Genomic DNA, 27,567 nt, shown 5'->3' with positions numbered 1-27,567 from the left:
TTTTTTTATCTCATGTTGCAGTTAGTACAGTCATTTCACAAGTCACTAACAGCAACTACCAGCCTTCTCAGAAATACTTAACATTCGTATATTCACAAGTTTGTTATCAGTATTCGAACCAGGTATACGTTTTATTGAAGAACTTTGTAATATCAAGGATTCAAGCTTGTGCAACAGATCATCATACACTATGGCATATGCAGCTCCCTACTGGAGCAGAAGCTTAATACGGAAGAGTATAATACCGAGATGAGTAACTCCTACCTAGCCTAAGCACTCCTCAGAATTGTCTGATGCCACTGTGATGCTCCAAGGCCCAGAAAGTCCTAAATTCATGTTTCCTTGGGGGAATTAAAAAATAAGCTATTTCAGGAACTTATTCCTTTCCCCCCACCCGGAATGTCCCTGAATGAGCCCACAAACAGTAGCAGTCATCTGACTGACTTCTGCTTTCCTGCTCTTCCTTCATCTGACCTGCACTGTTACCAGAGCTTAGCCACGAGGAAGCAGCAGAAGCAAGATTTCCTTCTGTGATTGCCAAAGGGCCTCTGCATATTTTGGCATTAGCTACCTCCTCCACAGAGGAGGCATGTTCCTCAGACTGGATCACAAGCCAGATGTCTCACTATGAGACAACTCCTCAGCCAGCTCAGAAGTAAAACAAGTAAAAATCATGTCAGACCCTTGAAAATAAGTTAACTCTTGTTTAGAGCGATAGAGATACTATAGGTTCCAGACCTGCTTTCCCTTCCCAAACCAGTCAGACTTTCCTCTTTCCACTCTCCTGCCTCCTCCTATCCCTTGCTTGCCTGGTAGAGATGGAATGGATAGCAGATGTTGTCTCTTAATGGCATAGCCTAAGGTAACTTATTACTCACAGTCCTTCCTCCAATGCTGCTTTTATTGTAGTGTGTCTGAAATGTGACCTCCAAGAGCGACTGCTCAGCCCATCCCTACTCCCTGGCACAGCTGACGGCTCCTTGAGAATGGATGACCCCAAAGGAGACTTCATCACACTCTATCAGATGGCTTCCCAGTCATCGACCTCTCATTACGAGCTCCAAGTGATCAAGTATGGTCCAAGGGAACCTCCCCAATCCATGCAAATGCTATTCTTAGTGGTTCTGTGACTAGGAGGTCCAGAGATAGATGGTATCTCCTAAGTATCAGGCAGGCAAGAATCAGTTCCAAAGTAGCAGTTACAGCTACGGCATGAGGAAGCAAAGACAGGCTACTCAGCATGTGAAGGCTAAATGTGCAGATGGTGGGAGAGGCGCTACAGTAGAACACGCTGAGGTCTGCATGAGGATTGTTTTTCTTTTGACTCATTAGAAAGCTGTTTATCCATTCAGTAAATGTTTACTGAATAACTACTTTGTTTAAGCATCAGGACAGAGATCCAACCTTCAAGGAGTAAGTGGTACATAGGATCTACCCCTGCCCCCTCCCATTTCTCTAACTACTAGAATTCCTTCTTCCAGGAGAACCAATTGTAGAAGAGAATTAGCAGGCCAGGCATGGTGGTTCATGCCTGTAATCCCAGCCACTCTGGGAAGCTGAGGCAGGAGGATCGCTTGAGCCCAAGAGTTCAAGGCTGCAGTGAGTTATAATCGGACCACTGCACTCCAGCCTAGGTAACAGAGCAAGCCCTTATCTTGAACAACAACAACAAAAAAAGGCACACACACACACACACACAATGAATTAGCAATGATGGCAGAGTCCACTTCAACTCTTCCCAGTTCTTACCACTGTGCCCATGCAAAGGTTCCTGAACTTTGATGATCTTCTGTGTACTAGATACTATGCTAGATGCTGGTCATACAAAGATGGATAATTCACAGACACTAATTTAAAAGCTTTCACAGTAGCATCTTAGAGTTAAGCTGAATTGAAGTGGATCTAGGTAGAGGTTCCAGATATCACTAAGGAGTCTTTCACTGTAATTATCTCTTCCTAGGGCTTTAAAATCTAGCGGGCTCTGTGAGTCATTGACATATGGACTCCCGTTCATCCTCAGACCTACAAGCTGTTGGCAGCTGGACTGGGATGAGCTGGAGACAAATCAGCAACATTTCCATGCTTTGTGTCACAGCCTGCTGGTGAGTACCCATGTCCCCAGGTGAAAAAGAAGAATCATTTTTAAAGTACCAACCACAGAAAAGCACCTAACTAACTCTGCCCAATCCTAAATCTGCCTCAACCCTCAAGAAGACAGAAAAAACTGGATATACTCTGAAATTTGGAGTAAATATGACTTGCCTTTTGTTGGTTTCATGTTATACAACACTAAACTTGAAAATCCCCTATTTGTAAGCTTAACATTTAAATGGCAACAGGGAATTTTAAAATACAGTACCTGTATTTTAAAACCTACTTCCTTCCTAACACTGTGATAGACATTATGGTTCATTTAAATGAAAAGCACTTAGTCTGTGCCAGACATTGTGTCAAGCCCTAGATATGTATTCTGTAGTGACCTAAAAGACATTACCTATGACCTCAAGAAACCCACTCTCCAATGGAAGAAACAGAAATGTATATATTCTTAATCATGAGAAGTTTATAAAGGGAAAGAAGAGGCTGCTATAAGAAAGCCTGTCTATAAAAGTGACATTTAAACTAAGACATACAAGATAAGTGAGCATTAACCAGGTGAAGGGTGGCAGGAAGAGCATTCCAGGTGTAGGGAAAGGCATGTGCAAAGACCCTAAGGCTGGAAAGAGCTGAGAGAAAAATCAAGAACAGAAAAGCCGTTGTGACTGAAACAGGGAGGAAGGGAGAGAGTGACGAAAGGTAGGGGTTGGAGAGGTGAGCAGGGGTCAAATCATGCAAAGCTTTGTAGGCCAAATTAAGGATTTAGACTTAGGGAAACAAATCATGAGAAATAACTATTTAAGTTTTTAAAATATTACTTGGGCAGAAATTTGGAAATGAACTTGCAGAAGCAAAAATGGAAACATGAAAATGAGATAGGAGGGTATTGCAGTAGACTAGGCAAGAGACAGTGGTGGTTCGGACTAGAACGTTGCAAGTCAAGGTAGGATGAGCAAACCAATTAGAGAAATATTTTAGAATTGTTTCTTGGCCTTTTGGCTATGACCAAGTGTAGAAATATTTCAGGCCGGGCGCGGTGGCTCAAGCCTGTAATCCCAGCACTTTGGGAGGCCGAGACGGGTGGATCACGAGGTCAGGAGATCGAGACCATCCTGGCTAACACAGTGAAACCCCGTCTCTACTAAAAAATACAAAAAAAAAAAAACTAGCCAGGCGAGGCGGCGGGCGCCTGTAGTCCCAGCTACTGGGGAGGCTGAGGCAGGAGAATGGCGTAAACCCGGGAGGCGGAGCTTGCAGTGAGCTGAGATCCGGCCACTGCACTCCAGCGCGGGCGACAGAGCGAGACTCTGTCTCAAAAAAAAAAAAAAAAAGAAATATTTCAGAGACAGGATTGTCAGAACTTGGTTGAGAGATTGGATATAGGGAGTGAGAAACAGGAAGTATCAAATAACTGCCCGGTTTCTGACTTGAACTAGATGGATGTCATTCCCTGAAATGGAAAAAATAAAAGCAGTCACATGAAACGAACACAACACTTAGCAAAATTAAAACAACTGCAAATAGAATGCAAAGACAGATATAGAATGAAGGTTTGACCTAGTAGGATGATGAGGACAGCACGGCAATGCATCTCTTTCACTATCAGAAGCAGACTTCTTTTTTTCCTGTTCAAAGCCCACACTCCCTTTTAGGTCCACCCACTGAGTTCCTGTTTCCTGTCTGAAGAACACCCATCTCCTGTCTTTGCAGAGCAGAGACAACAGAGCCGTTGTAACTGTTAGTGCCCGACAGCTCAGTTTACTATTTACTCCACCCAGTTCCTCAGAATCTGAGATGATACATCACTTGGGAAGAATTTCTCCCAGGTGGCTTCAATACATTCTTACAGTATTTGATATTTTAAACATACATTGACATTTTAATACACTGCTAGAGAGGGTGTAAATTTTCTGGAAAATGATACCCTTTCCTTTTGCTGGGAATGTAGCCCAAGAAAACAGCCAGGAAAGGGAGCAAAGATATATGTACCAGCATGTTCATCTCAGTGTTATTTACAATGGCGAAAAATTGGAAACAACTCAAATGTCCTAAGGAGGGGGAAAGTTATTAGGAACTATAACCTGGTGTAGTGACTCATGCCTGTAATCTCAGCATTTTGGGAGTCCAAGGTAGGTGGATCACTTGAAGCCAGGAGTTCAAGACCAGCCTGGCCAACATGGTGAAATCCCATCGCTACTAAAAATACAAAAATTAGCCAGGCATAGTGGCACGCCCCTGTAATCCCAGCTACTCGGGAGCCTGAGACATAAGAATCACTTGAACCCGGGAGGCGGAAGTTGCAGTGAGCCAATATCACACCACTGCACTCCAGCCTGGGTGACAGAGCAAGACCCTGTCTCAAAAAATAGTTACAATAGGCCGGGCATGGTGGCTCACGCCTATAATCCCAGCACTTTGGGAGGCCGAGGTGGGTGGATCACAAAGTCAGGCGTTCGAGACCAGCCTGGCCAACATAACAAAACCCCGTCTCTACTAAAAATAAAATAAAATAAAAAAGTAGCTGGGCATGGTGGCAGGCACCTGTAATCCTTGCTACTTGGGAGGCTGAGGCAGGAGAATCGCTTGAACCTGGGAGGCAGAGGTTGCAGTGAGCCGAGATTGTGCCACTGCACTCCAGCCTGGGCAACAGTGTGAGACTCTGTCTCAAAAAAAAAAAAAAAAAAAGTAATAATAAGGATGGGAAAAAGTATTCCCTTCCATCCTGGCTTACCTACACAAGATTAGAGTCTCCCTGCCACTAAACTCAGGGTCTGAGGATCTGTATTTATCTGTGTATCTACTTATCAAATATTTACTGACCACTGTGTGCCAAGCACTGTTGTAGGGATGAAGAGACCTCTTCTTTTTTTTTTTTTTTTTTGAGGGAACGGAGTCTTGCTCTGTTGCCCAGGCTGGAGTGCAGTGGCATGATCTCGGCTCACTGCAAGCTCCGCCTCCCCAGTTCACGCCATTCTCCTGCCTCAGCCTCCTGAGTAGCTGGGACTCCTGTGGTGGGCACCTGCCACCACACCCGGCTAATTTTTTGTATTTTTAGTACAGACAGGGTTTCACCGTGTTAGCCAGGATGGTCTCGATCTCCTGACTTCAGGATCTGCCCGCCTTGGCCTCCCAAAGTGCTGGGATTACAGGCGTGAGCCACCGTGCCCAGCTGAGACCTCTTTATTAGTCTTCTGTCATGGAAAAGGACAGGGATGTAGTTGACCTGTCACTAGCAGATACCCATATTTTGGAGCATTTACTAAGTGGTAGTCACTTAACCAGGTGTTTTACATTCTTTACCTCATTTAATCCTCACAGTACTCTGTGAAGTAGGGATCGTTATCCCAACTTTTGCAGATGGAGGAGGCTGAGGCCTAAAAAGACCAAGTGAGTTACCAAAGGTCACACAGCTGCCAAAATAGTGTTGTCAGAATTTGAGGACCAAGCTCATACGTGTAATCCCAACACTTTAGGAGGCCAAGGCAGAAGGATAACTTGTGCCCAGGAATTCAAGACTAGCCTGAGAAACAGAGTGAGACCCTGTCTCTATTAAAAATTAAGAAATTAGCCAGAAGCAGTGACTCATGCCTGTAGTCCCAACTACTCGGGAGTCTGAGGTGGAAGGCTCGCCTGAGCGCAGGAGTTCAAGGCTGCAGTGACCCATGATTGCACCACTGCACTCTGGGTGACAGAGGGAGACCCTGTCTGAGGGGGAATAAAAAAAGAAAATTTAAAAAGAATTTGAACATAGTTCTGTTGACTACAAAGCCCATGTTTTTAACTTATTTGCTAAACTCCCTACTCTGGATGTAGCCAGATAAATACAGACTATAACACTGAAGCTAATTCTCCCTTCACTTACACCCTATGCTTCTGTACTTCAGCGGAGCTGAACTCACTTAAAATGGCACAGTACTCATAACAGCTGCTTACCCATCTTGTACTGCTGTTCTTTTTACTCTGTTTGGTCCACCTCCTCTAGATTAAAGACCACTCTCCTATTCTGGAAAAGAGAGAAGCAAAACAGTTTTTTGTTTGTTTGTTTGTTTGTTTGAGACAGAGTTTCACTCTTGTTGCCGAGGCTGGAGTGCGATGGCGCGATCTCAGCTCACCACAACCTTCACCTCCTGGGTTCAAGCAATTCTCCTGCCTCAGCCTCCCGAGTAGCTGGGATTACAGGCATGCACCACTACGCCCAGCTAATTTTGTATTTTTAGTAGAGACAGGGTTTCTCCATGTTGGTCAGGCTGGTCATGAACTCCCAACCTCAGTTGATCCACCTGCCTCAGCCTTCCAAAGTGCTGGGATTACAGGCGTGAGACACCACGCCTGGCTGCAAAACAGTGTTTAAATGCCTCTTCCTTCTTGCTTTTTACATGACATTTTCTCCAAGCAGCAAAAATCCTGAATGGCAGTATGTTATAGAGTACAAACTTTTCACAAACTTCAGCTCATTAATTCAACACGAATATTTTTAAGTGTGACAAGATTTATTTAGGGTTTTCAGGGTATTATCTGCTATTGTTATTTCTCCCCTTTTTTGGAAAAAGGCCTCAGTTTTAATTATTTTCTTCCCAAAATAAATCACACATTTGGTTACAATTTAAAAAAAAAAAAAAGATTTATTTAGGGTTTTAACCTCCTAAGCCTATTTTTACAAGTTTGCCATGCTTCTTTAACTCCATCTTTGGTTTTTTATTCTTTCATATACCTTTTTCATATGTTCTTTAAAAATCTGACTTCAAGTCAGCTCCCTATTTAACTCTCTTGCCTTCTGTTTTTCATTGTGATGTTCCCCTCCAGCCAAGTTCTCATTCTAACTTCTGCCTTTCTGTTAATAGCAGCACCGCCATTGTCTAGTCACCCAGGCTTGAAACCTCAGTCACTTTCAGCCATCTCACCCTTTACACCTACTTCATCACTAAGTCACATCAATTTTCCACTCATAACATGAGTTGTAACTCTTCTTTACTTCCTATTCCCACTGCTTGTCTCACCAGAACTTCTTCAGTAAACTCCTAACTGGCTTCCCTGCCTCCGATCTCTCTCTCTTCTGGTTTTCCCTGCACATTGGCACCAGCTTAATTTCCTTGAAGCATTCCCCTATCACATGTTTTTCTATGTTATCAATATTCAATCACATATTACACCTTGCCTATTCTATCCCTATAGCATCTGTTATCACTATCCTAGTTCAAGCCCTTTTAACCTTTCCTTTAATACTGCAATAATCTCTCAACTTGTCTCAATGCTTTTAGTGCTTCCCATTCCTAGTCCACTTCACATAATGCCAACAGATTAATCTTTTGATTAGTCTGATTCAGCACTGATTCTGCCACTACTCAGCTTAAAAATACTTTGTGGCTTACTATTGTTCATCCATAAAGTCCATATTCCTTAGCCTAATATTCAAGGTCCCACTTTATCTCCCATTATTCCCCTTCGTTAACCATACACACCAATCAAATTAATATAAAAACCTTAAATTTTTCCACCTTTGAGCCTTTGTTCATGTTGACCTTTCTCTCATTTCTGTGTGTTCAAATCCTACCCTATCCTGAAAGACCAAGCTCAAGTGGTACTTCTTGAATGAGAGCTCTCCAGTTTCTTCCACTTGTCATTAGACATTTGTATGGTGTTTCTTTTTGGAGAAAAGCATATTTCAAGTAGGTTTTTTAAATATATGATCCTATGTTTGAGATTAAAGTCAAAGATATAATTTGACTACCCAAACTCCAGATTGACATAGTGCCTTTTCTACCACTTCCCCACTTTACTAACCAATTCCTAGGCTTTGGTCAAATTTAGGCCCAGAGTAGAAATTCCCCCTTTCTTACTTCTCTTTTTGGAGGAGTCAAGGCAAGGCAGTTTTCTAATATGTTGTAGTAAAATATAATTTGTATTGTCCAGGAAAATCCTGGACTGTGGAATCAGATGGCCTTAGGTTCCTGACAGCTTTTTTCATTTTCCAACTGTGTGAACTTACGCAACTTGCTTGCCCTCACTAAGCATTGGGGTATTTATCTATTTGTAACCCTAACAAATGTAATGGCCCCTATGTGGCTTAGTCTCTGCACAAATGGCATATATGGAAGCACTATCAGACGCCCAAAAGTAAATTTTAAAGTGATTTGTGTATTCAAAGGACAGCAAAGAGGGTCTGGTTCATAACCCACAATGACATTTCTCAAATTTTCTTCCCCCACCCAATTATCTCTAACCTGAAGCTGTTCCTAGAACCTTTCACATACACAGGTATACACACACAGGTATACACACACACACACACACACACATACACACACAAAATATCTCTACCTCCTCAGTCCCTGTTCTCTCTCAATCCTCTTCCTCCCTCTCTCAGCCGTATATTAAAAATTGACTTAGCCTCTCTGACATAATGTAGTCCTCTTCTCTCTCAGGTCCTGTCTCCTTCTACCTATTTAAAATACTAAGAACTAAAGCTGATAAAGCTTCTTCTTTAATCAATAGAAGTAGAGTGAGAGAGGGCCGGGCATGGTGACTCACGCCTCTAATCCCAGCACTTTGGGAGGCAGAGGCAGGCAGATCAACTGAGGTTAGGAGTTCAAGACCAGCCTGGCCAACATGGTGAAACCTCATCTCTACTAAAAATATAAAAATTAGCTGGTGGTATGGTGCATGCCTGTAATCCCAGCTACTTGGGAGGCTGAAGCACAAGAATCACTTGAACCGAGGAGGCGGAGGTCGCAGTGAGCCGAGATCACGCCATTGCACTCCAGCCTGGCAGCCTGGATGACAGAGTGAGACTCCATCTCAAAAAGAAAAAGAAAAAAAAGTAGAGTAAGGGAGAAGGTGCATGACACACACATTGGTAACTCTTGTCCCATCACATATAAAATATAGACAATAAAATATACCTCATGTGGTTTTTAAGATGATTAAATATTGTGTGTGTAAAGCACCCAGCACATGTCTAACACATGATTTCCACACAGTGGTTGGTTAGCAGTTCTACAGTTTCCATTTGTTTCTATTTTTGTAGATTCTAATTCTCTGAAGAAATTCTCCATATTTTCATCTAATTTCTTTTTTTTCTTTTCTTTTCTTTTTTTTCTTAGACAGAGTCTTGCACTGTTGCCCAAGCTGGAGTGCAGTGGCGTGATCTTGGCTCACTGCAAGCTCCACCTCCTAGGTTCACTCCATTCTCCTGCCTCAGCCTCCCGAGTAGCTGGGACTACAGGCGCCTGCCACCACGCCCGGCTAATTTTTTGTACTTTTAGTAGACAGAAGGGATGGGGTTTCACTGTGTTAGCCAGGATGGTCTCGATCTCCTGACATCGTGATCCGCCCACCTCGGCCTCCCAAAGTGCTGGGATTACAGGCATGAGCTAATTTCTTAAATATACTAATGATGGTAATTTTAAGGTTCTTGTCACCTAATCCCAATACCTGGATCACTTATGTATTTGTGTCTATTGTCTCTTTTTTCTCTTGGTTTTCAGACATGTGTCACATGTCTTTTGTCACACCTGGCAATAACATATATAAATAAATTGTAGAGACTCCAGCTGGTGTTAGCTTTCTCTAGAGAGGACTCACCCTTCCTACACTAGGCAGATAGAGTGGTGGCTGAGCATCCTGTTTCACTAGAAACTGTGCTGAGTCAAGGCTGGGCTGCAGTCCTGCTAATGCTCAATCTATCCAGGGTTTGTTCCTGGCCCTCCAGAGTTTTCCACTGAAAGCCTGGTGTATTATGGGTATCCCCTCCCTTTGGAAGGTCCCACCTCTAATCACTGGCTCCCAAGTCTGCTCAAACATTCTACTTTTTAGAATCTTTCTCCTTAAGTGTTTTTGCCTTTTGCTCCATGCAGCCCTAATATTTGGCAAATGTGTTTGGGGGAAAATTGACTTGATTCCCATCCCTTCCCACCACCAGGTCTCCACCAAAAAATCTGCTGGTTTCTCTGTTCTCCTATACTTGCCTCCACAGGTGGAAGTCTTGGATTCTCAGCTCCTCCAGCCACCACTACCACCATGCCCTCTGTCCCAGAATCAACATATACTCCCAGGGTATAAGCAGCTGCAATAATTCCCTCATCTCTGTGGACTCATCCTTCTCTAGAGACTTAGCTACCTCTAGATCTCATTGCCTCAGCAACTCCTTACTGCCTTCCAACAAATTATCCAGCTTTTCTGATTGTTCTAGGCAGAAGAACCAGTCTGCCTCTGGCCACTCCAACCCACTTAGATGCAGAAGTAGATGTTTATTAAATGCTCATTTATTCCCCCTTTGCTATCTGTTCAGACATACAGCACATCTTCTAAGTTCCCCTTAGCCAGTTGGCTGGCTTCACCATGTTTTCATTTTCAGGCTCGTGGATTTCCTCACAAGTGTGGGTATAGCTCAGTTTATTCAACCACTGCCTCTTCACTTGTGCTTTTTTTTTTTTTTTTTTTAGCAGTTCTTCTGAACAGAGTTCACATTGCCATAATTAAGTCATAATGATTACTGCCAACCCACCAGTCCTCATCGACTATAAATGTTGTGTAACTTTTCAAATTACATTTTACACATACTCTAAGCCTTCGTCAATCACAGCCTTGTTATTTCATTCCCTGATTTTTCACTTGAAAATTTTTTCTGTCTTCCTCATAGATTATTTTGCTGTATTCAGGTATTTCCTTGCTTTTCCTCAGAAAATGATCACTTCATCAGATAGGCAAGACTTTTCCCAGTCTTTTCTGAAAAATATGTATTGTCCACCACTCCCATAAATGTCACTTTTAGATTAATACAGACCACAAGAGAGCTATGTGTTTTGGCAGCATTCTTTGGAGCTTTTATAGATCTATATCTAAGAATTATTCAAGTATTTTTAATTTAACCAAGTTAAATAAACATTCATAATTAAATGTATTTTTAATTTTGAAAAGTTAACACTTCATGGTGCTTACCATGTACCTGACACAGTTCTAAACACTTCACAGCTACTAACTTATTTTATCCCCATAACCATTCTATGAAGTAAGAATTATTATCCCTGTTTTACAGATGAGGAAACTGAGGCCCAGAGAGTAAATGGTAGAGTCGGGATTGAAAGGCTGGCTTCAGGCCCCAAACTCTTCACCACTCTACAGCTACGTGAAATTTATCAGCATATTGATTGCAGGAGTGCTCTGAAATATATTCACTACTCAATAAGCCACAGACAGCTTCACCCACATTTTATATCAGGAAAAGCTATGGGGCTCCCTTCTAGCAAAAGTGGGTGGTTTGTTTTTCTGTGAGCTTATCTAATCCTGGCTGTATTATTGTCCTATTTTATTTTTCTTTTGCCCAGTCCCCATAATTATTTATCTTTTTATGCTGTTCCATTTTTCTAAACTGGCGTAGCTGTTTTGTGGAATGTGGTGGGAAATAAATATATAAATAAAATTAATTTTTTCCAAGTCTTTATGAGATCAATCTATCCATTGCCAGGAAAATATCATTTCTATTACCAAATCTTGCTGTATAGTCCCAGTTATGTAGCTAGTGACTCACTTTCCACATCCTCATTTCAATTACAAAGTCATATCTGTGTGAGCTAGAAAAAGAAATGAAAATACCACCTAGGTCTTTCAGTTTCCTACTTAAAATGTCAGAGTCTCTGGAGACACATTCCAGAGCTTTACAGTCCATGTCTGCCCTAATTGGCCACAGAAGTTACAGGATTCAAGCCATGATGTGTTCAGCAGGAGTCTAAGTACACAGGCAATGAGCCGGTTGGGCTATAACTGGGTGGGGAAACGGAAAGTCCTTGGTTAAATAGGCAAAGACTCAAGACCAAGAATCCAAGCTGAGAGTGGGGTGATGGCAGGTCAGGAGCCATTTGAGAACAGAATGAGGTTAGAGTGTAGCATCTCTGGGCGGGTCAGGGGATGGACAGGTGCTAGAACAGCAGCCTAGCATGAGTCAGTGGGCTTCCTGTGACCCAGCTTTGTCTGTTTCTCTTGCTTCATCTTTCACTTACGCTGCTCACATCCTCCACCCCAGCCACACTAATAAATGACTGAATGTTCTCCAAATATGCTGATCTGTTTCACACCTCCACGCCTTTTTTCATGCTGTTCCCTTCCTCTTGCCTCTGTCCACCTGACAAGTATCTATTCATTTTTTTCTAGATGCTGCTTAAATAATTTCACTACGAAGCCTTTCTTGCCTCCACCACAGCCTGTCTCCATTCATCTTTCTTGCCTTTCCACACTCATGTACTTGTTGCCACATCTGTCTAGACCTTTTGCACCATAGCTCTTTGATATGAGAAATGTCACATTACTATATTTTTTCTAAATCAAATTTAGAAAACATTGGTTCCCAAGGGCCAGGATGTTGACACACTCAATATCTTTATGGGTGCCTCTCCCCCTAGGATCATACCCAAAATCCAAGGAGCTTAACACAGTACAGAAAATGTGGGAAACAGCCTTCTGGTCTTCAACACACCTCCCAGGACAATACTGAATAGAAGTAGCAAGAGCAGACATCTCTGCCTTGTTTCTGATGATAGAGGCAGAGAATCCACTCTTTCACCACTACGTATGAGGTTAGCTGTGGATTTTTTTATAGAGGTTTTTATCAGGTTGAGGAAGTTCCATTCTACTCCTAGTTTACTGAGCATTTTTACTATGTAAGGGTGTTGGATTTTGCCAAGTGTGTGTGTGTGTGTGTTTTGAGATGGCATCTCACTCTGTTGCCCAGGCTGGAGTGTAGTGGTGTGATCTAGGCTCACTGTAACCTCCACCTCCTGGGTTCAAGCGATTCTCCTGACTCAGCTTCCTGAGTAGCTGGGACTACAGGCACGTGCCACCACGCCCGGCTAATTTTTGTATTTTTTTAGTAGAGATGGGATTTCACCATATTGGCCAGGCTGGTCTTGAACTCCTGACCTCATGATCCACCCACCTCGGCCTCTCAAAATGCTGGGATTACAGGTGTGAGCCACCATGCCTGGCCGCCAAACGTTTTTTCTCCATCTATTGAGATGATTATATAGTTTTTGTTCTTTATTCTGTTGATACAGTATATTACATCGGTTGATTTGAGGGTATTAAACCAGCCTTAGGGATAAATCCCACTTTGTTGTAGTATATAATTCATTTTATATGTTGCTAAATTTGATTTGCTAATATGTAGTTAGGATTTTTGTATCTCTATTAATAAGAGCTACTGATCTATAGTTTTCTTTTCTCATGATGTCATTGTTCTGGCATGGTTCTGTGTACCCACACCTAGTGCTTGGAACATAATAGGCAGTCAATAAATTCTTTTTTTTTTTTTTTTTAGATGGAGTTTCGCTCTTGTTGCCCAGGCTGGAGTGCAATGGCACCATCTCAGCCAACAGCAATCTCCCCCTCCCAGGTTCAAGCCATTCTCCTGCCTCAGCCTCTGGAGTAGCTGGGATTACAGGCATGTGCCACCATGCCCGGCTAATTTTGTATTTTTAGTAGAGATGGGGTTTCTCCATGTTGGTCAGACTGGTCTCAAACTCCAGACCTCAGGTGATCCGCCCACCTCGTCCTTCCAAAGTGCTGGGATTACAGGCGTGAGGCACCGTGACCGGCCAATAAATTCTTAATAGACGAAAAATTCACAAGCAAATGCAGGAATCAATGTAAAAATAGAAGATTTAAAATAATACTAATAATCCAAATCCTGAGCCCCTGAGCCCCATCAGAAGTTACTTAAGCTAACTGAAATGGAGTCCCCTGAAACTTCCTGGTTACTATCCCTTCCAGGCTTAAACAGGCCATGTCCTCAGAGCAGTGGCAGTTCCCCTCCGCCCACCGACATACACACACACCATGATTTCTGTACCATTTATTTCCAGTGTGATGGATTCTAAGCATCAAGCTGACTTTCCTGCACATTTGAATTTGTTCTTCAGGAAGACAGCACATCTCTAGATAGAAGCAAAACGCTAAGCAAGCATGAACTTCTGAAGGCATGCATAAAGCTCTTGGCACAGTACCTGGTGCCTGATAAGCATTCCATTAAAGTTTGTAATTATGATTATGACTAATTTTCCCATGCCCAAATCATCTGCCTCACCCCCAAAACCTTCTGAGGATGCATCATGCCTCCCGAATTATCAGTCAAGTCCTACCCCATAAAGAGGTCAGCAACCACAGGAATGGTACATACCTGTTTTTCTTGGAAGTTTCCTACCACTTGCTGTGCCTACCAGACCTCCTCAGAGCGCCACACTGCACAGAATGATGACACTGCTTTAAAGTGCAGAGCCTCCCCTACGACCACCCCACCACCTCCCCTCTGGGGTCTAACTCTAATGCTACAGCAAGTATTTTCTGTCTCACTGTGTCTCTTTCTATTTGTCTTCCCCAAGACACTGATATTCCTTTCTCTGAAAATCATTTCCCCCTTTTTGCCTTTCCTCTTTTTTTATTTGTCTCAACTTTTCATATAAGAGTAGCCAGAACTCATGTGTTTTCTTCCATCTTATGTAGCAAGGAGGTTGTTATGGTTTGTACCAGATGTAACTGACGATCACCCCCAGTAAGAGGACATAGTTTGAGATGATTATAATAGTTCTAACTCCATATTTCCTGGAGTTTTGTGGTTTTTGTTGAAAAGCTACCACAAAAAATTGCCTCATTTTCATGGCTCATTTAAAAGGATACACCTACGAAATCTTCTCAGAAGTCTGGTTGTCTCTTATTCTTACTCAGGCCCTAACCTCTGCCATCTCCATGGCACATGGCAAGGTGCCACCCTCTGTTCCATAATACCCATCATCCACAGCGGCACTGCCCCCAGCGTCCTGACTCTTCTTGTCCTGTGATTGGCTAAGATGATCTCAAGGGCCCTGCACCCACCCACCTCTCCCTCTGCTCTTTCTTTCTTTATGTTTTTTTTTATTTTTTGAGACAGAGTTTCGCTCTTATTGCCCAGGCTAAAGTGCAATGGTATAATCTTGGCTCACTGCAACCTCTGCCTCCTAGGTACAAGCGATTCTCCTAGCTCAGCCTCCCAAGTAGCTCGGATTACAGGCATGTGCCTCCAGGCCCAGCTAATTTTTTTGTATTTAGTATAGACGGAGTTTCACCATGTTAGTCAGGCTGGTCAAGAACTCCTGACCTCAGGTGATCCACCCGCCTTGGCCTCCCAAAGTGCTGGATTACAGGTGTGTGCCACCGCTCCCGGCCCTGCTCTCTCTTTCTCCTCCCACTTTGCAGGCTGCTTTCACTACCTTCTCTCTATCTGTCTGTCTATCTATCAATCACCTATCTATCTATCTTTATTTATTTAATTTTTTGTAGAGTCTTGGTATGTTGCACAGACTGGTCTTGAACTCCTGGGCTCAAGCAGTCTTCTTGCCTTGGCCTCTCAAAATGCTGGGATTACAGATGTGAGCCCACATCTGGCCTTACTACCTTGTACACTCTCTGGACATTCCAGGGATATTCCCCAGTCAGCCCCTTCTAATCCCAGTTGTTAGCAAACCAGACTTTATTACCCTCCGAAGAAGAACTGAATTTCTACAACAGACAACACTTCATACAAGTCTTGGTTTCAAGACACTGCTTTTTTATTTTTCCTTTTGAGACAGACAGGGTCTCACTCTGTCACCCAGGCTGGAGTGCAGTGGTACAATCATGGCTCACTGCAGCCTTGATCTGCTAGGCTCAAGGGATCATCCCACCTCACCCTCCTGAGTAGCTAGGAGTATAGTCACGTACCATGGGCTTCAAGACTCTGTTTTTAAGAATTATAATTCTTAAAAGTCCACATGTACTGTTGAATATGGTAGGCCCCTCTGGGATGAACATCTACTTCAAGTTACAGGGCATTTCTTAACTTTTCTCTCCACTGTTGAGCCTTTTATGTACTCCCTCTGGCATATCCCAGACCAGGGAGGAAGAGTAGTACCTTGTGATACTGATGATTCAAGCAGGAAGTCCCTCCCTACCAAGGCCAAAGTTAAATGGCTCTGCCCCCTCAGCACCCCTGGAAGTCGGGGAAACTTCAATTGGGACTGATCCTCAAATCATGCCATAGACTAAAGATGAACCAGTATTTCTGTATGTCCTTGTTTCAGAAAAGAGAATGGCTGCTATTAGCCAAGGGGGAACCACTGGGCCCAGGACACAGCCAGAGAATTCCTGCCAGCACCTTCTATGTGATCATGCCATCACGCTCCCTCACACTGCTGGTGAAGGCGGTGGCCACACGGGAACTGATGCTTCCCAGCACCTTCCCCCTGCTACCTGAGGACCCACGTGATGACAGTCTTAAGAATATGGAGGCAAGTGGAGCCCAGATCTCATGGGACAGATCTAGAAGCGAATGGAGTTTGAGAAAAGGAGGAGGGAGAGGAGTGAGCCCAGGAGGGAATGGATGGGGAGCTGAGGAAGGAATGTGGTAAGACAGTAAGAAGAGAAAGCAAGAATAGGCAATGATGCCAGAAGAAGGAAGTAAACACTTAGATGATGGCAGCAGGGTAAGGAGTGAAATAGAATGGAGGCTGCGCTGAGGGAAATGAGACTTGAGAAGAAAAAACTGGGAGAGAAAAGGGATATTGGCATCAGTGATGACTGGGAATTAGAGTCATCCTAGAGGACACACGACATGCACACGGACCTGAAATCTGAGGAATGGGTGGCTGTGAAGGAGAAAAGGGAGCATCACAGAGTAGAAGCCTGATGGCAGGCCAGGGCACAGGGAGGCAGGGGAGGAAGCCACAGCACCGGCAGCTCCAGCTCCTGGGGATGCACTGGACACTTGTTTTGTCAGTTTTGTCTTTGCACAGACTGGTTCTCCTGCTCCCACCTCCTCCCCAGAGAGGAGATTGTGATGTTAGACAAGGGAGAGCAGAACATTGGGAGGGAAAGGAAAGGAGAAGACACAGTGGGAGGCAGAAGAAAAAAGAAGGGAGAAGGGTGTAAAAGGAGACCCAAAAAATCATTCTTTGTATGGGTTTTCGTGTCTTTGTGTGTTTATTTTTTGAGTGTGTCTGTGCTTGGGTCTCCAAATTGGTGGCAGTGGGTGTAGATGTACCTGTGCATATCTGTGTGCTGGTGTGTTCTTAGGGGTCTAACTTTCTGCATTGCATGTGTGCATACGTGTATACCTGTGTTGCACTCATTTATGTTTGTTGAGAAAAGGAGGAAAAGGCAGCCAATGTAGGTGTCCAAAATAGGAAGGGCTTCAAAATGAGACGAGATGGATGCAGATGCGAAGGCCATTTTTTCCTCCTCCTCCTCCTGGGATCTGGATTCTCTACATTTGCTCTGCTAGTCTCCCCAGGCTAAGGGTGGGAGGGATGGCTCTGGGTAGGGAGAACTGGAACCACATTGCTGCTGGCTCGCTGGCTTAAACGCAGCAAGGACAAGGCCTGGGATTGTACTCTTGGCTTGGCGGCCACAGAGACACAGAGAGAGGTGGGCACAAATGGCCATGGCCCGCTCAGCGTCTCACTTTGGGGCCAGTGGTTCCTGGCACAGGATGTTGTGGCCGGAAAACCTGACTGCACAGGAATGTTGTACTCCTGTATCCCCTCCTCCCTTTCCATTCAGCTCAGCTCACCTCCAGGCTGAGAACTCCATGTACTCGCCTTGCAGGCTGTGAGCACCCCGCCCTGCCGCGTAGCCCGCTGACACACTCTCCCTCCGTGCTCACAGTGGATCCCTTGTAGCATTCATGTGCGCCGGCCCCCTCAGAACCCCTGGACATGTGTCTTGGGGCCAGAGTGTTCAGTGTTCCTAACCACTTAGGGTTTTTCCTACTTCTTCTACCCATGCCTGGCCCTTACATCACAAGCACTGGACCTCAGGCCAGAACACCCAGTGGGACAGCATCTGTTTCACAGCCTTCATGGCAGCCCTGGGGTTTTACACTTCCTCCAGCCCCTCACGCTCCTGGATCACTGCCTGACATCTTGTGTTCTGTCACCTCAAGTTCCCTGGGTAAGGCCCCTCCTCTCTTTTCCTCAGAGCATGCTGGATAGCCTGGAGCTGGAGCCCACCTACAACCCGTTGCAGGTTCAGAGCCACCTGTACTCACACCTGAGCAACATCTATGCCAAGCCTCAGGGGCGGCTCCACCCACACTGGGAGAGCCGAGCCCCGAGAAAGGTACCACTCCCCTCCTTCCCTCCTCTTCCTTATTTCCCCTCCCTCCCCTTCATGCCCAGAGTCCTAGAAAGCCCTCCTCCCCCATCCCAACACCACCCCCATCCAAGGGAGTAGCCTTCCTCCTGGATCCCACCCCTGGTGGAAGGGAAAATTAGAACCCTTACTGGGTAGGGAGGTCTGTTTGCTAGGGCATTTACATATGATAATGTTTAGGTGTTTTAATTGTAGTGTTTATGATAACTCATTAGTCATTTAACAGACTATTGTCCCATTAAGCAAACTGGCTACACAGGAACTACAACCACAGTCCTCCTGAAAGAAAAGGCTGACGGAAAGGTGGAAAAAGAAATGCCCAAGGGATGGGAAATTAATATTTATCGAGCACCAGTCATTTGCTCGGTTTTATGATAAGTGCTTGCTCATATATTTTTCTCATTTAATCCTCACAGCATCCCTGCAAGGTACGTGTTTGTTCATTTATAGATGAGGAAAGGAGGCTGACCAAGGTTAGTAACTCAAGAGGACTCCCATGACTGGAATTGAAGACAGCTGGGGTTGAAGAGGGATGAATGATTGAGGATGGAGAAATATTTTTATGAGACCCGTGTTCTATATAATATTTGGGCTTCCTTCTGCCCTTATTAACTTTTTCTCAGTTTCTTAGTAACACAGCCTTTAGAAAAATTCTCATTTTGGGCTAGGCATGGTGGCTCATGCCTATAACTCCAGCACTTTGGAAGGCCGAGGCAGGTGGATTGCTTGAGCTCAGGAGTTTGAGACCAGCCTGGGCAACATGGCAAAACCTCGCCTCTACAAAAATACAAAACATTAGCTGGGAGTGATGGTGCTCACTGTAGTCCCAGCTACCTGGGAGGCTAAGGTCGGGGGATTGCTTGAGCCCAGGAGGTTGTGGCTGCAGTGAGCCAAGACTGTGCCACTGCACTCCAGCTTGGGTAACAGAGCAAGTTCCTGTCTTAAAAAAAAAAAAAAAATTTTGTCTTAGCTAAAATTACAGGAGGACATTTTCAAACTAGAGGTAGGAGCAGGGGCTACCACAAGTTACCTGCTGGGCAAGCTGCCAGAGGTAGGACACTGGGCAAGGAGACAGGCACTGTGGAGGCTGGGCTCAAGGGACTCCAGATCACTGTCCTGGGCCTTGAGGCTGTCACTCCGGGGATGGGACTTACGAAAGAGTTAGGACAGGAAGCCCAACAGAGAATGGGATAGGTGCTCAGAAACTCTGATCTTCAGAGAAGGCTCTGGTTGCTCTCTTTGCAGACTGGGCAGTTGCAGACCAACCGAGCTCGAGCCACTGTGGCCCCCCTGCCTATAACTCCTGTCCCAGGCAGAGCCTCCAAGATGCCAGCAGTCAGCAAATCTTCCTCAGATGCCTTCTTTCTGCCTTCAGAGTGGGAGGAGGATCCCTCAGGGCCCTAAGTCACCAGCACCAGAGCCCAGCTGCCCAGCTTAACCACATCCATGCTCAGGTTCACATAATGGCTATCTGTGTGTGGTCAGACCTGCTTTCTATCCACCTGAGCCTCTGTGAGTGAGGGCTGACTGGGAAACAGCAGCCTTCCCCTCCTCTGTTTCAGTGCTGTCCCACTCCTCAACTTGGGAAGCGACACCCGAGCCTGTCCCTTCTCCAGCAAGGACTCTCATTTTCTTTTGAATCATTTGATACTGTTTACACAGGTGAAGATTAAACACCCAGTAAGCTTCCACCATTGTTAGGAGCATTCCTAACCCAGAATTTCTTCTTGTAGCTCTGTGTAAGCAGGTGGATGAGGTCATATCACCTTTGGTAAACAGGACCTCAGGAACAAGGATGAGGTTTTCAAAGCTCATAAAAAACAAGTAGGATTGAAATCCAAGCCTCATTTCAGAGCCTGTGCCCTTCCCGCTACACCACCAGGCGTGAGCCTCCAAAAAGACAAGTGCTTGGTACCTACATGCAAAGTGTGTGTGTTGCGGGGTGGGATGGCTGCCATACAGCCCAGAACAGGGGAGAGGATGGCGTAAAAAAGACCTACTCCTTTCCTGTTACTCTCTCCCCACACGTACCAACCTTCCTGTTGCTCCCTCCATCCATAGAATAATAGCTACCATTTATAAAATGTTTACTCTGGGCTGGGAGCAGTGGCTCACACCTGTTATCCCAACACTTTGAGAGACTGAGGTGGGATGATCACTTGAGGCCAGGAGTTCAAGACCAACCTGAGCAACACAGTGAGACCCCCCCCATCTCTACATAAAAAATACTTTTTTTAAAAAAACCACTCTGTGCTTCAGATTATACTAAATACTTATAATGTATCTAATTTCATACAAAAAGCCCTGTGAGGTAGGGCCCATTATAACTTTCCCATTTTACAGAGGGGCACAGGGGAAACTGAGGGTTGCAGATGTTATACAACTCACCCAGGGCCACAGAGCTCATGTCTAGCCCAGGGCAGCCTGACTTGACTCCCCAGGCACTGAACCGCCACACTCCTGTTCCCTTCCTGGATGCCTTTCCTCTCCGTGACTCTCAACACATTCCTTATTCTCCTCTTGATCCCCACCACACCCAACCCAACCACTGTGTCCCCTCTTTTTCTGTTCACACACATAAACTTCTTAAACCCAAGCTGACTTTAATGAGAATTTTAAAATTTTTAAATAGGTCTCTGGCAAAGAACAATGCAGGAATAAGAATCCAGGCACAGTCCAACATCTCCCTGAGGCCTCCACATGGGCCCCTCAAACTGCACCCACTCTGACCATGCACCACTTTCCACAGACCTGGTCCCGCAGCTGTCCCTTCCTTTGGGGAAGTGGAGAAGGGATGGCTTTAGGAGGATACAGAGCCCATCCCTCAGCCTTGCCACCTGCCCCACTTTTTAGGACTTCCTGGGATTGTCCTTCCTTTGACTCCCCTATCCCTCTGGTCCCCTGGTCTCACAGCACGGCCCCTCCCACCTTCTGGCTTCTGCTGGTTCTAACCATTTTCTTAGATCCCTAGTGCCACCTCCCCATGGTCCTCCTTAGCCACCTCAGCCTTGCCCTCCTTCTCAGGTAGAGCCCTCTGACTTGACCCCAGTCTTGTCAGTCCCTACTCTAGAGAGCTCACAGTCCCAGCTCCCTGAGGCCCCGCTTTTATGGACCTGGCTGTACAGGGCTGAGTTGTAGCTTTTGCTGCCACTGCCAGTTGCAGTACCAGGTTCAGGCTTGGGAGCAGGGACGGGCTTTGTGCTCCGAGGGGGTGGCACAGCATAGTCATCAGTGGCAGGGTTGTAGGGGAGCTCATAGCCCTCCTCCTTCATCCGGGCTTGGCACCACCATGCATCTTTGGGCTCCCGAGGCAGATCATAAAGGCCCTGGGGAGGGACTGGGGCCAAGCCTTCAGGTTCATCATAGATGGGGTCCTCTTTGGGGTCCGTCAGCTTGGCCTTCAGCAACTGCTGCTGCGCATGTTCATACAAGTCCCAATAGAGAGGTTTCTTCCGTTGCACTCCCTCTCCTGCCCGAGCAGGGGTGCTGTCCAAGGGATCTGAGTATAGGGAGTCCTGGGAAGGGCATGGAGCAATTCGCAAGGAGTCTAAGGGCTCAGCGTACAGGGCTGGGGGGCTGTCAAGGAGCTCTTGGGGGCCAGGTGGGGAAGGCAACTTCCCCTCTGCCACCTCCCCTTCATGGGAGTCAGCTCTGAGAACATCGTGCCCCTGTCCGGCCTTTCCCTGGGCCTTCTGCCGGTGGATGGCAGTCTCAACTGCCTGGAAGATGTCATTTCCCTGTGCTGTCTGGAAGGTGAAGGTTCCAGGGCCTGAGGGGCAGCGGCGGCCGGCCTCGAAAGAGAACATGACCTGAGGAGGGTAGAGAGGGAAACACATTACCAGGAGCCATCAGAGGAAGTGAGTCACAGGCCTGCACTAGTTAGGGTATCTACAAAGAAGAGACCACCTGGGGTCACTGGGTAGGCAAGAAAGGGGGATCCAAAGGTCAGAGTTTCCCACCTTCTGTCCTGCCCCACTCCTCCCACAGCTGCCCAACCCAGGAAGCCCTCCCGGACAGCCCCTGCACCTTGTCCCGGCCATAGCGACGCAACAGAGTGTAGGGCCAGGACAGGAGTGGCTCCAGTATCTGACTCTGGGCCCCCATGGTCAGGAGAGTCAGCCTCTCAGTCTCCACCCTCAGCATGTAGGAGCCATGCAGGCCACAGCGCTCGGCGGCCTCAGTCCTCTGCACCGTTACCCAGAATTGGGATCCTGGAAGGCATATACGATTAGACAGCTGCTGGGAGAGGGGCGGGGACAGCAGTGGGGACCCAGAAGCCTCATGAGCGTAATGTCCAAGCACTCACTTGGAAGCCAGATCTCAGGGCCTTCCTACTTCCCCATGGGCCCCTGGGTATCCACCCACTTTCCAAAGGCCCTCCTCCTCACTCCATCCCTGCCCGGGCTTAGGCGTCTACCTTCCCAGGTGGGGCTGTACAAGGAGTTCTCCAGCATCTCCAGGGCAGAAAGCTTAGGTGGGTTATCGGAAGGCGCCAGAGTCCAGCTGCCTTTCTGTAGTAGAGAGAGAGCATCGAGAAGCCTGTAATTTTCTCAACGGGGAGTGGGTGTCGGTCTGAGCCAGCCCCATTTCTCTGCCTCTGTAACTGCCCCCACCCCGCATCGCCGCAGCTCCTCACCGGAAAGGCGTTTCGGCACAGCGTCTGCACCCAGGCTGCACTGGACGGCGCGTCGGCCGCCAGCAAGTGCGAGCGCTGAGCAGTGTCCAGGCGGAAGGCAGTGGCGCCGGGCTCAGGCGGGGTCTCCACGGTAACAGGGGCCACACTCACACACTCAGCCAGACGGATCACCTTGCAGTCCAGGCGGCGCGAGCTCCCTCGGCCACCCCCGGAGCTCGACCCTTTATGGTCAAAGAACTCGAGCCGCGCTACGCCGTGAGGACTGGCCGGGTAGAGCACGGCCCAGGTCTTCCTCCACCTCTAGGGAGAGAGTGAGAGGGCTGGAGAGTGAGTGGCGTGCGCGGGCGGCCCGGGTCCCGACGGGGAAGGAGGGAGCTGCGCAGGTCGATTTGGGGTCTGGGGCTTCCAAACTGGGGGGCGAAGTTTCCCAAGAAGGATGCCACTCCGTCTCCCCAGGACCAGAACCCCGAGACTAGAGACGCTTCCCGGGAGCGTACAAAGCAACTTCTTGGGACAGTCACAGGCTCTCCAACTGCCCGCGCCGCGCTCCAGCCTGCTGCCCACCTCTCCCTGTTTCTGGGCTTTCTCACCCACTACTAGCCCGGATAAGGTTCGGCATCTGCGCCCCAGACTACCTTGGTCCCAAAGCGCTGACTCTGCAAAAACAGCGGCCCTTCCATCACTGCGCCGTCCATGGCCCCCAGCGGTTCCTTCCGCGCTTCCTGGCCCTGCGGCGGGAGGCGGGGCGGGAGGCGGGGCCGGGTTCCCTGGAGGTGTTTCCGTCCCTCCCCGCCCCCGCCGACAGCCGCTGGGGGGTCGCGCTGGGTTGAGGGAGAAGAGCGAGAAGGAAGGGTGGAGGCTCCCGGATTAACCTGGCGCTACCCAGGCCCCTACCCGCCGTCGTAGGGGCGCGCCGGTAGCTCCACCGAAAGTCCTCGGTTTTGGCGCGAGGTCTCTGGGCGTGGTGGCTGCGCGTGACGTCATATGTCCAACGTGACATCAGAGTGAAAGCCATGACCTCACCCCGAAAGCACCCGGAGGCACCGGAGAGACCCACACGGGCCTCCAGAGCTTCAGTTCCCCTGGGCGGGCCCGCCCCCAGCCCCGCCCGAGTCGGGCTGTTTACACTCCGCTGACCCGGGACTCGGAGGGAGGGCTGGGATTGAACCGCTTCCCGCCACCACCGGGGCCACCCCGCCGCCCGGCGGCCGCTTGCATGTCAGCTCCCTGACCGCAGAGGCCTGGCCTCCATGCCACGGGAAGAGAAAGCTTCTTTGAGCAGGCCGGGAGGGCCGGGGAGGGGGAGGGGGCGCGGCAGTGGCCAGCTCCACGGGGAGGGAGGACCCAGAGGAGGAGAGGAGGGAACTGGCCGGGAGGAATGGAGGGAGAAGGCGGAATGTGGGAGGGCTCAGGGGGATGTGGGAGGGAAGAACTGAGAAGGGGGAGAGAGGGGGGTCTAGTCTCCCCTGGCCGATCATTTTTTTTTTTTTTTTTTTTGAAGTCCTAGGACTGATCTCCAGGATCAGCACTCTTCTCCCAGCCCTTAGGGTCCTGCTCGGCCAAGGTAGGGAGAGTCACGCTAACCGCAGAGGGAGAGAGTAGGGGATGGAGAGGATGTGGAGGGACCAGAGAAAACGGGTGGTGTGGGAGGGATGGAGTCGAGGGGAAGCCACCAAACTGAGAGTTTGATTCTTATCTAAGGGCATGTGAGACAGAGTACAGAGAGGAGGCACATACCGGAGGCAGGGGCTCCGGGTGTTCCCAACAGGGCCACCAGGCGCGCCCTAAGGAGGGGGCTCCTCCGGGAGGCCCTACCCCTGGATCCCCAAGCCAAAATGTCCCCAGAACAAAGCTGCCTTGTTGGATTAATTGTTTGGGTTGGGGGAAGCATGTTGACGGGGGCTTGCTGTATAGGGACTGTTCTCAGCCCTAGGCAGAGAAGGCCTTGGCTGAGGAGCCATAGCGCCTGGCCTCCCGTTGCCCGGTGACAGCGATGGTGGTGTTGGCAGGAGGCTTGGACAACCCTACCCCATCCCCCGCCCAGCCTTAAGGCCTGGCCCTCCTGGGCCTCTTGACCCTGCAGAGCATCTGAGAGCCTGTGTACTGGGGAGGGCATGCAGCAGGCTCTCCAGGTGAGCTTTGGTGCCAGCCTTCCCTGCCTGGGAATCTGCTGGGTTAGGACTCTGGGCTCCCATTCAGGGGATCTGTGATCCCAGGGACGCCTAGGGCCCCTTACGTGCCTCTCTGCACAATCAGTACAGCTGTCTGTCCTCCCTCTGGGTAAATGGGGTCATCTGGATCCCTCCCACGTCCGCCCCTTGGCTCTTGTCAATCTCTCTCCTCCTCACCCACAGCTTGCTTCGTTCCCCTATGCTGAGTGCTTGGTTCTTTTCCTATCACCTTCTATCTGTTGTCTCTCTCCTCCGTCTTTCTGTTTTTCTCTCGTTCCCACAGTCTCCCTTCCTCTCACATCCTGTCTGTCTGGTCTTCCTCTTTGCGTGTCTCTTGCTCAGTCTGTGTCTCTTTTTCTTGACCCTTCTCTGACTCTTGATCTCTCACAGCTGTCTCTTATCTCTGGGTCTCTCAGGCTGTGCCTCTGTGACCTGTGCCTCTGCCCTCATTTAATGTGCTTCTCTCCCTGTCTCTCTTGGTCCCTGGGGCTCTTTCTCTCCTGCTGTCTCTCGCAGTCTCTGTCTTACTCGGTGTCGTTTTTCTTTCGTGACTTTTCCCTCTCTTTCTGACTCTGGGCCCCACTCAATCTCAGTTTCTCTCACACGTACTTTCTCTCTGGGGCACCCAGGCCTTCCCTACCATGCGACCTGTCAGTGTCTGGCAGTGGAGCCCCTGGGGGCTGCTGCTGTGCCTGCTGTGCCTGCTGTGCAGCTCGTGCTTGGGGTCTCCGTCCCCTTCCACGGACCCTGAGAAGAGGGTCGGGAGCCAGGGGCTGCGGTTCCGGCTGGCTGGCTTCCCCAGGAAGCCCTACGAGGGCCGCGTGGAGATACAGCGAGCTGGTGAATGGGGCACCATCTGCGATGATGACTTCACGCTGCAGGCTGCCCATGTCCTCTGCCGAGAGCTGGGCTTCACAGAGGCCACAGGCTGGACCCACAGTGCCAAATATGGCCCTGGAACCGGTGAGCAATGATCCCGGCATGTCCTAGGTATTACCTAAGTGTGGCCGAAGTGCAGGGAAAGGGAACACCAGGATGGCACAGCCATAGGGATGCATGACACCAAGAACAGCCAGCATTGAGGAAACCCATGGGTGACAAACCAAGCAACATAGTTACTTCTCAGAGCTGTGTGACCTTAGGCTAGTTGGTGCTTTCTCTGAGCCTTGGATGCCCTGTGTGCAGAATGACTAGATGATGTATAAGTTCTTTTCTGCTGCAAAAGTATGATCCTACAAAGCCATCCGCAAAACAGCCCAGATACAGGTGAGCCCTGTACAAATAAAGTACAGTTGGTTTCATGGGACGCTAAGAGCAGGTAAATGATATATGGATGTTCCAAAGTCATAAGGGGCCACAGACACTGCAGTTAACAAAACCAGGCTATAGGCCAGAGCTAAAATTAACAAGGTGGTACTGTCTACGGACAAGTATAAAATCTAGGACAAGTATGAGTGTGGGTGGTGGAGGCTTAAGAGCAGTTCCCTAGGCGAGGCCTAGGACTGTGCCCATGGTATGAACCCACAATGGGATTGATGGACAGAAGCAGGTGCAACCTGCAGCTGATCCCCCAGTTCCCACTGGCTGGACCACCTGTGGAATTAAGTGTCATTTGTAGATGCTGTGTTTTAAGAGGGACAGTAGAAAATGGAAATACTTTAACAGGAGAGCTGCCTAGATGTGAAAGATTCAGAAGCCAAGTTTCAAGGAGGAATTGCTGAAGAATCAGGGAATTGATATGGAAAGTAAAAGCCTTGCATAGCAATGACATAATGGTTATTTTCAAATATGGGAAGGACAGTCGTGTGGCTGAGGGATTTTTCTGGTTGGCACCAAAGGGACTGAATCAGATGTGGTGGGGGAAAGTCATGAAGAGTCACAAGGACCTTGATGACCTTGAACATTGGCTAGGACAGATGACCTTTGAGGCTGTGCCTAATTCTGAGAGGAAGTCAGTGATACTCCACAGGGTTCAGGCCAGGCGCGGTGGCTCACGCCTGTAATCCCAGCACTTTGGGAGGCTTAGGTGGGTGGATCACCTGAGGTCAGGACTTCGAGACCAGCCTGGCCAACATGGTGAAACCCTGTCTGTACTAAAAATATAAAAATTAGCCGGGCATGGTGGCATGCGCTTATAGTCCCAGCTACTTGGGAGGCTAAGGCAGGAGAATTGCTTGAACCTGGGAGACGGAGGTTGCAGTGAGCCGAGATCATGCCACTCACTGTACTGCATGCAGCCTGGGCGACAGAGCGAGACTCTGTCTCAAAAAAAAAAAAAAAAAATCAGGTTTCAGACAGAGAGAAGAACAAGGACAGCACAGACAGAGCAGGCACACAAGAGAATGCCAGGATGTGATGAAAGGATCTTGGATGTCCAAGCCTCACAGATAGGTCAAACTCCTAAGCCCTCATGTACTGGCTGTGTGGTCTTAAGCAAGTTACTTAGCTTCTCTAAACTCCAGTTTCTTTATATAAAACGGTGTTCTGGCAGCTCTAAGAACGATCACATATGTG

At 47.8% G+C, this 27,567-nt stretch overlaps 3 protein-coding genes across 7 annotated transcripts in view; 2 read left to right on the top strand and 1 right to left on the bottom strand.

Annotated features, from left to right (window-relative positions):
* M1AP (meiosis 1 associated protein) overlaps positions 1–20,479 on the top strand; it is a 96,268-nt gene extending 75,789 nt beyond the window's left edge. Inside the window, exons 6-11 of the mRNA XM_011946102.1 lie at positions 910–1,072; positions 1,961–2,102; positions 16,179–16,385; positions 18,073–18,213; positions 18,663–18,674; positions 19,492–20,479. Of these exons, the coding sequence (XP_011801492.1) occupies positions 910–1,072; positions 1,961–2,102; positions 16,179–16,385; positions 18,073–18,213; positions 18,663–18,674; positions 19,492–19,650 (824 nt within the window). The 3' untranslated portion in view covers positions 19,651–20,479. The remainder of the gene's footprint in view (positions 1–909; positions 1,073–1,960; positions 2,103–16,178; positions 16,386–18,072; positions 18,214–18,662; positions 18,675–19,491) is intronic.
* Positions 20,480–20,829: 350 nt separating this feature from the next.
* The window catches only part of DOK1 (docking protein 1, 62kDa (downstream of tyrosine kinase 1)), an 8,399-nt gene continuing 1,661 nt past the window's right edge, over positions 20,830–27,567 (bottom strand). The window contains exons 1-5 of one of the 3 annotated variants that reach the window (XM_011946086.1): positions 23,518–24,226; positions 22,883–23,182; positions 22,664–22,757; positions 22,273–22,457; positions 20,830–22,055 (exon numbers count right to left, since the gene is read on the bottom strand). In XM_011946086.1, coding sequence (XP_011801476.1) covers positions 21,267–22,055; positions 22,273–22,457; positions 22,664–22,757; positions 22,883–23,182; positions 23,518–23,577 — 1,428 coding nt within the window. In that variant the 5' untranslated portion in view covers positions 23,578–24,226 and the 3' untranslated portion in view covers positions 20,830–21,266. Of the gene's footprint in view, positions 22,056–22,272; positions 22,458–22,663; positions 22,758–22,882; positions 23,183–23,472; positions 24,227–27,567 lie in introns of those variants that run through there. The other 2 variants (XM_011946087.1, XM_011946088.1) reach the window with 2 other exon arrangements.
* The window catches only part of LOXL3 (lysyl oxidase-like 3), a 21,140-nt gene continuing 17,898 nt past the window's right edge, over positions 24,326–27,567 (top strand). Inside the window, exons 1-2 of one of the 3 annotated variants that reach the window (XM_011946091.1) lie at positions 24,326–24,446; positions 25,683–26,016. In XM_011946091.1, the coding sequence (XP_011801481.1) occupies positions 25,695–26,016 (322 nt within the window). In that variant the 5' untranslated portion in view covers positions 24,326–24,446; positions 25,683–25,694. Of the gene's footprint in view, positions 24,447–25,252; positions 26,017–27,567 lie in introns of those variants that run through there. The other 2 variants (XM_011946089.1, XM_011946090.1) reach the window with 2 other exon arrangements.

Source organism: Colobus angolensis, unplaced genomic scaffold (assembly GCF_000951035.1).
Source record: "Colobus angolensis palliatus isolate OR3802 unplaced genomic scaffold, Cang.pa_1.0 Scaffold249, whole genome shotgun sequence".
Classification (NCBI taxonomy): Eukaryota; Metazoa; Chordata; class Mammalia; order Primates; family Cercopithecidae; genus Colobus; species Colobus angolensis.
The sequence above is the reverse complement of the archived record's forward strand: the minus strand, read 5'-3'. Positions and strand labels throughout refer to the sequence as shown.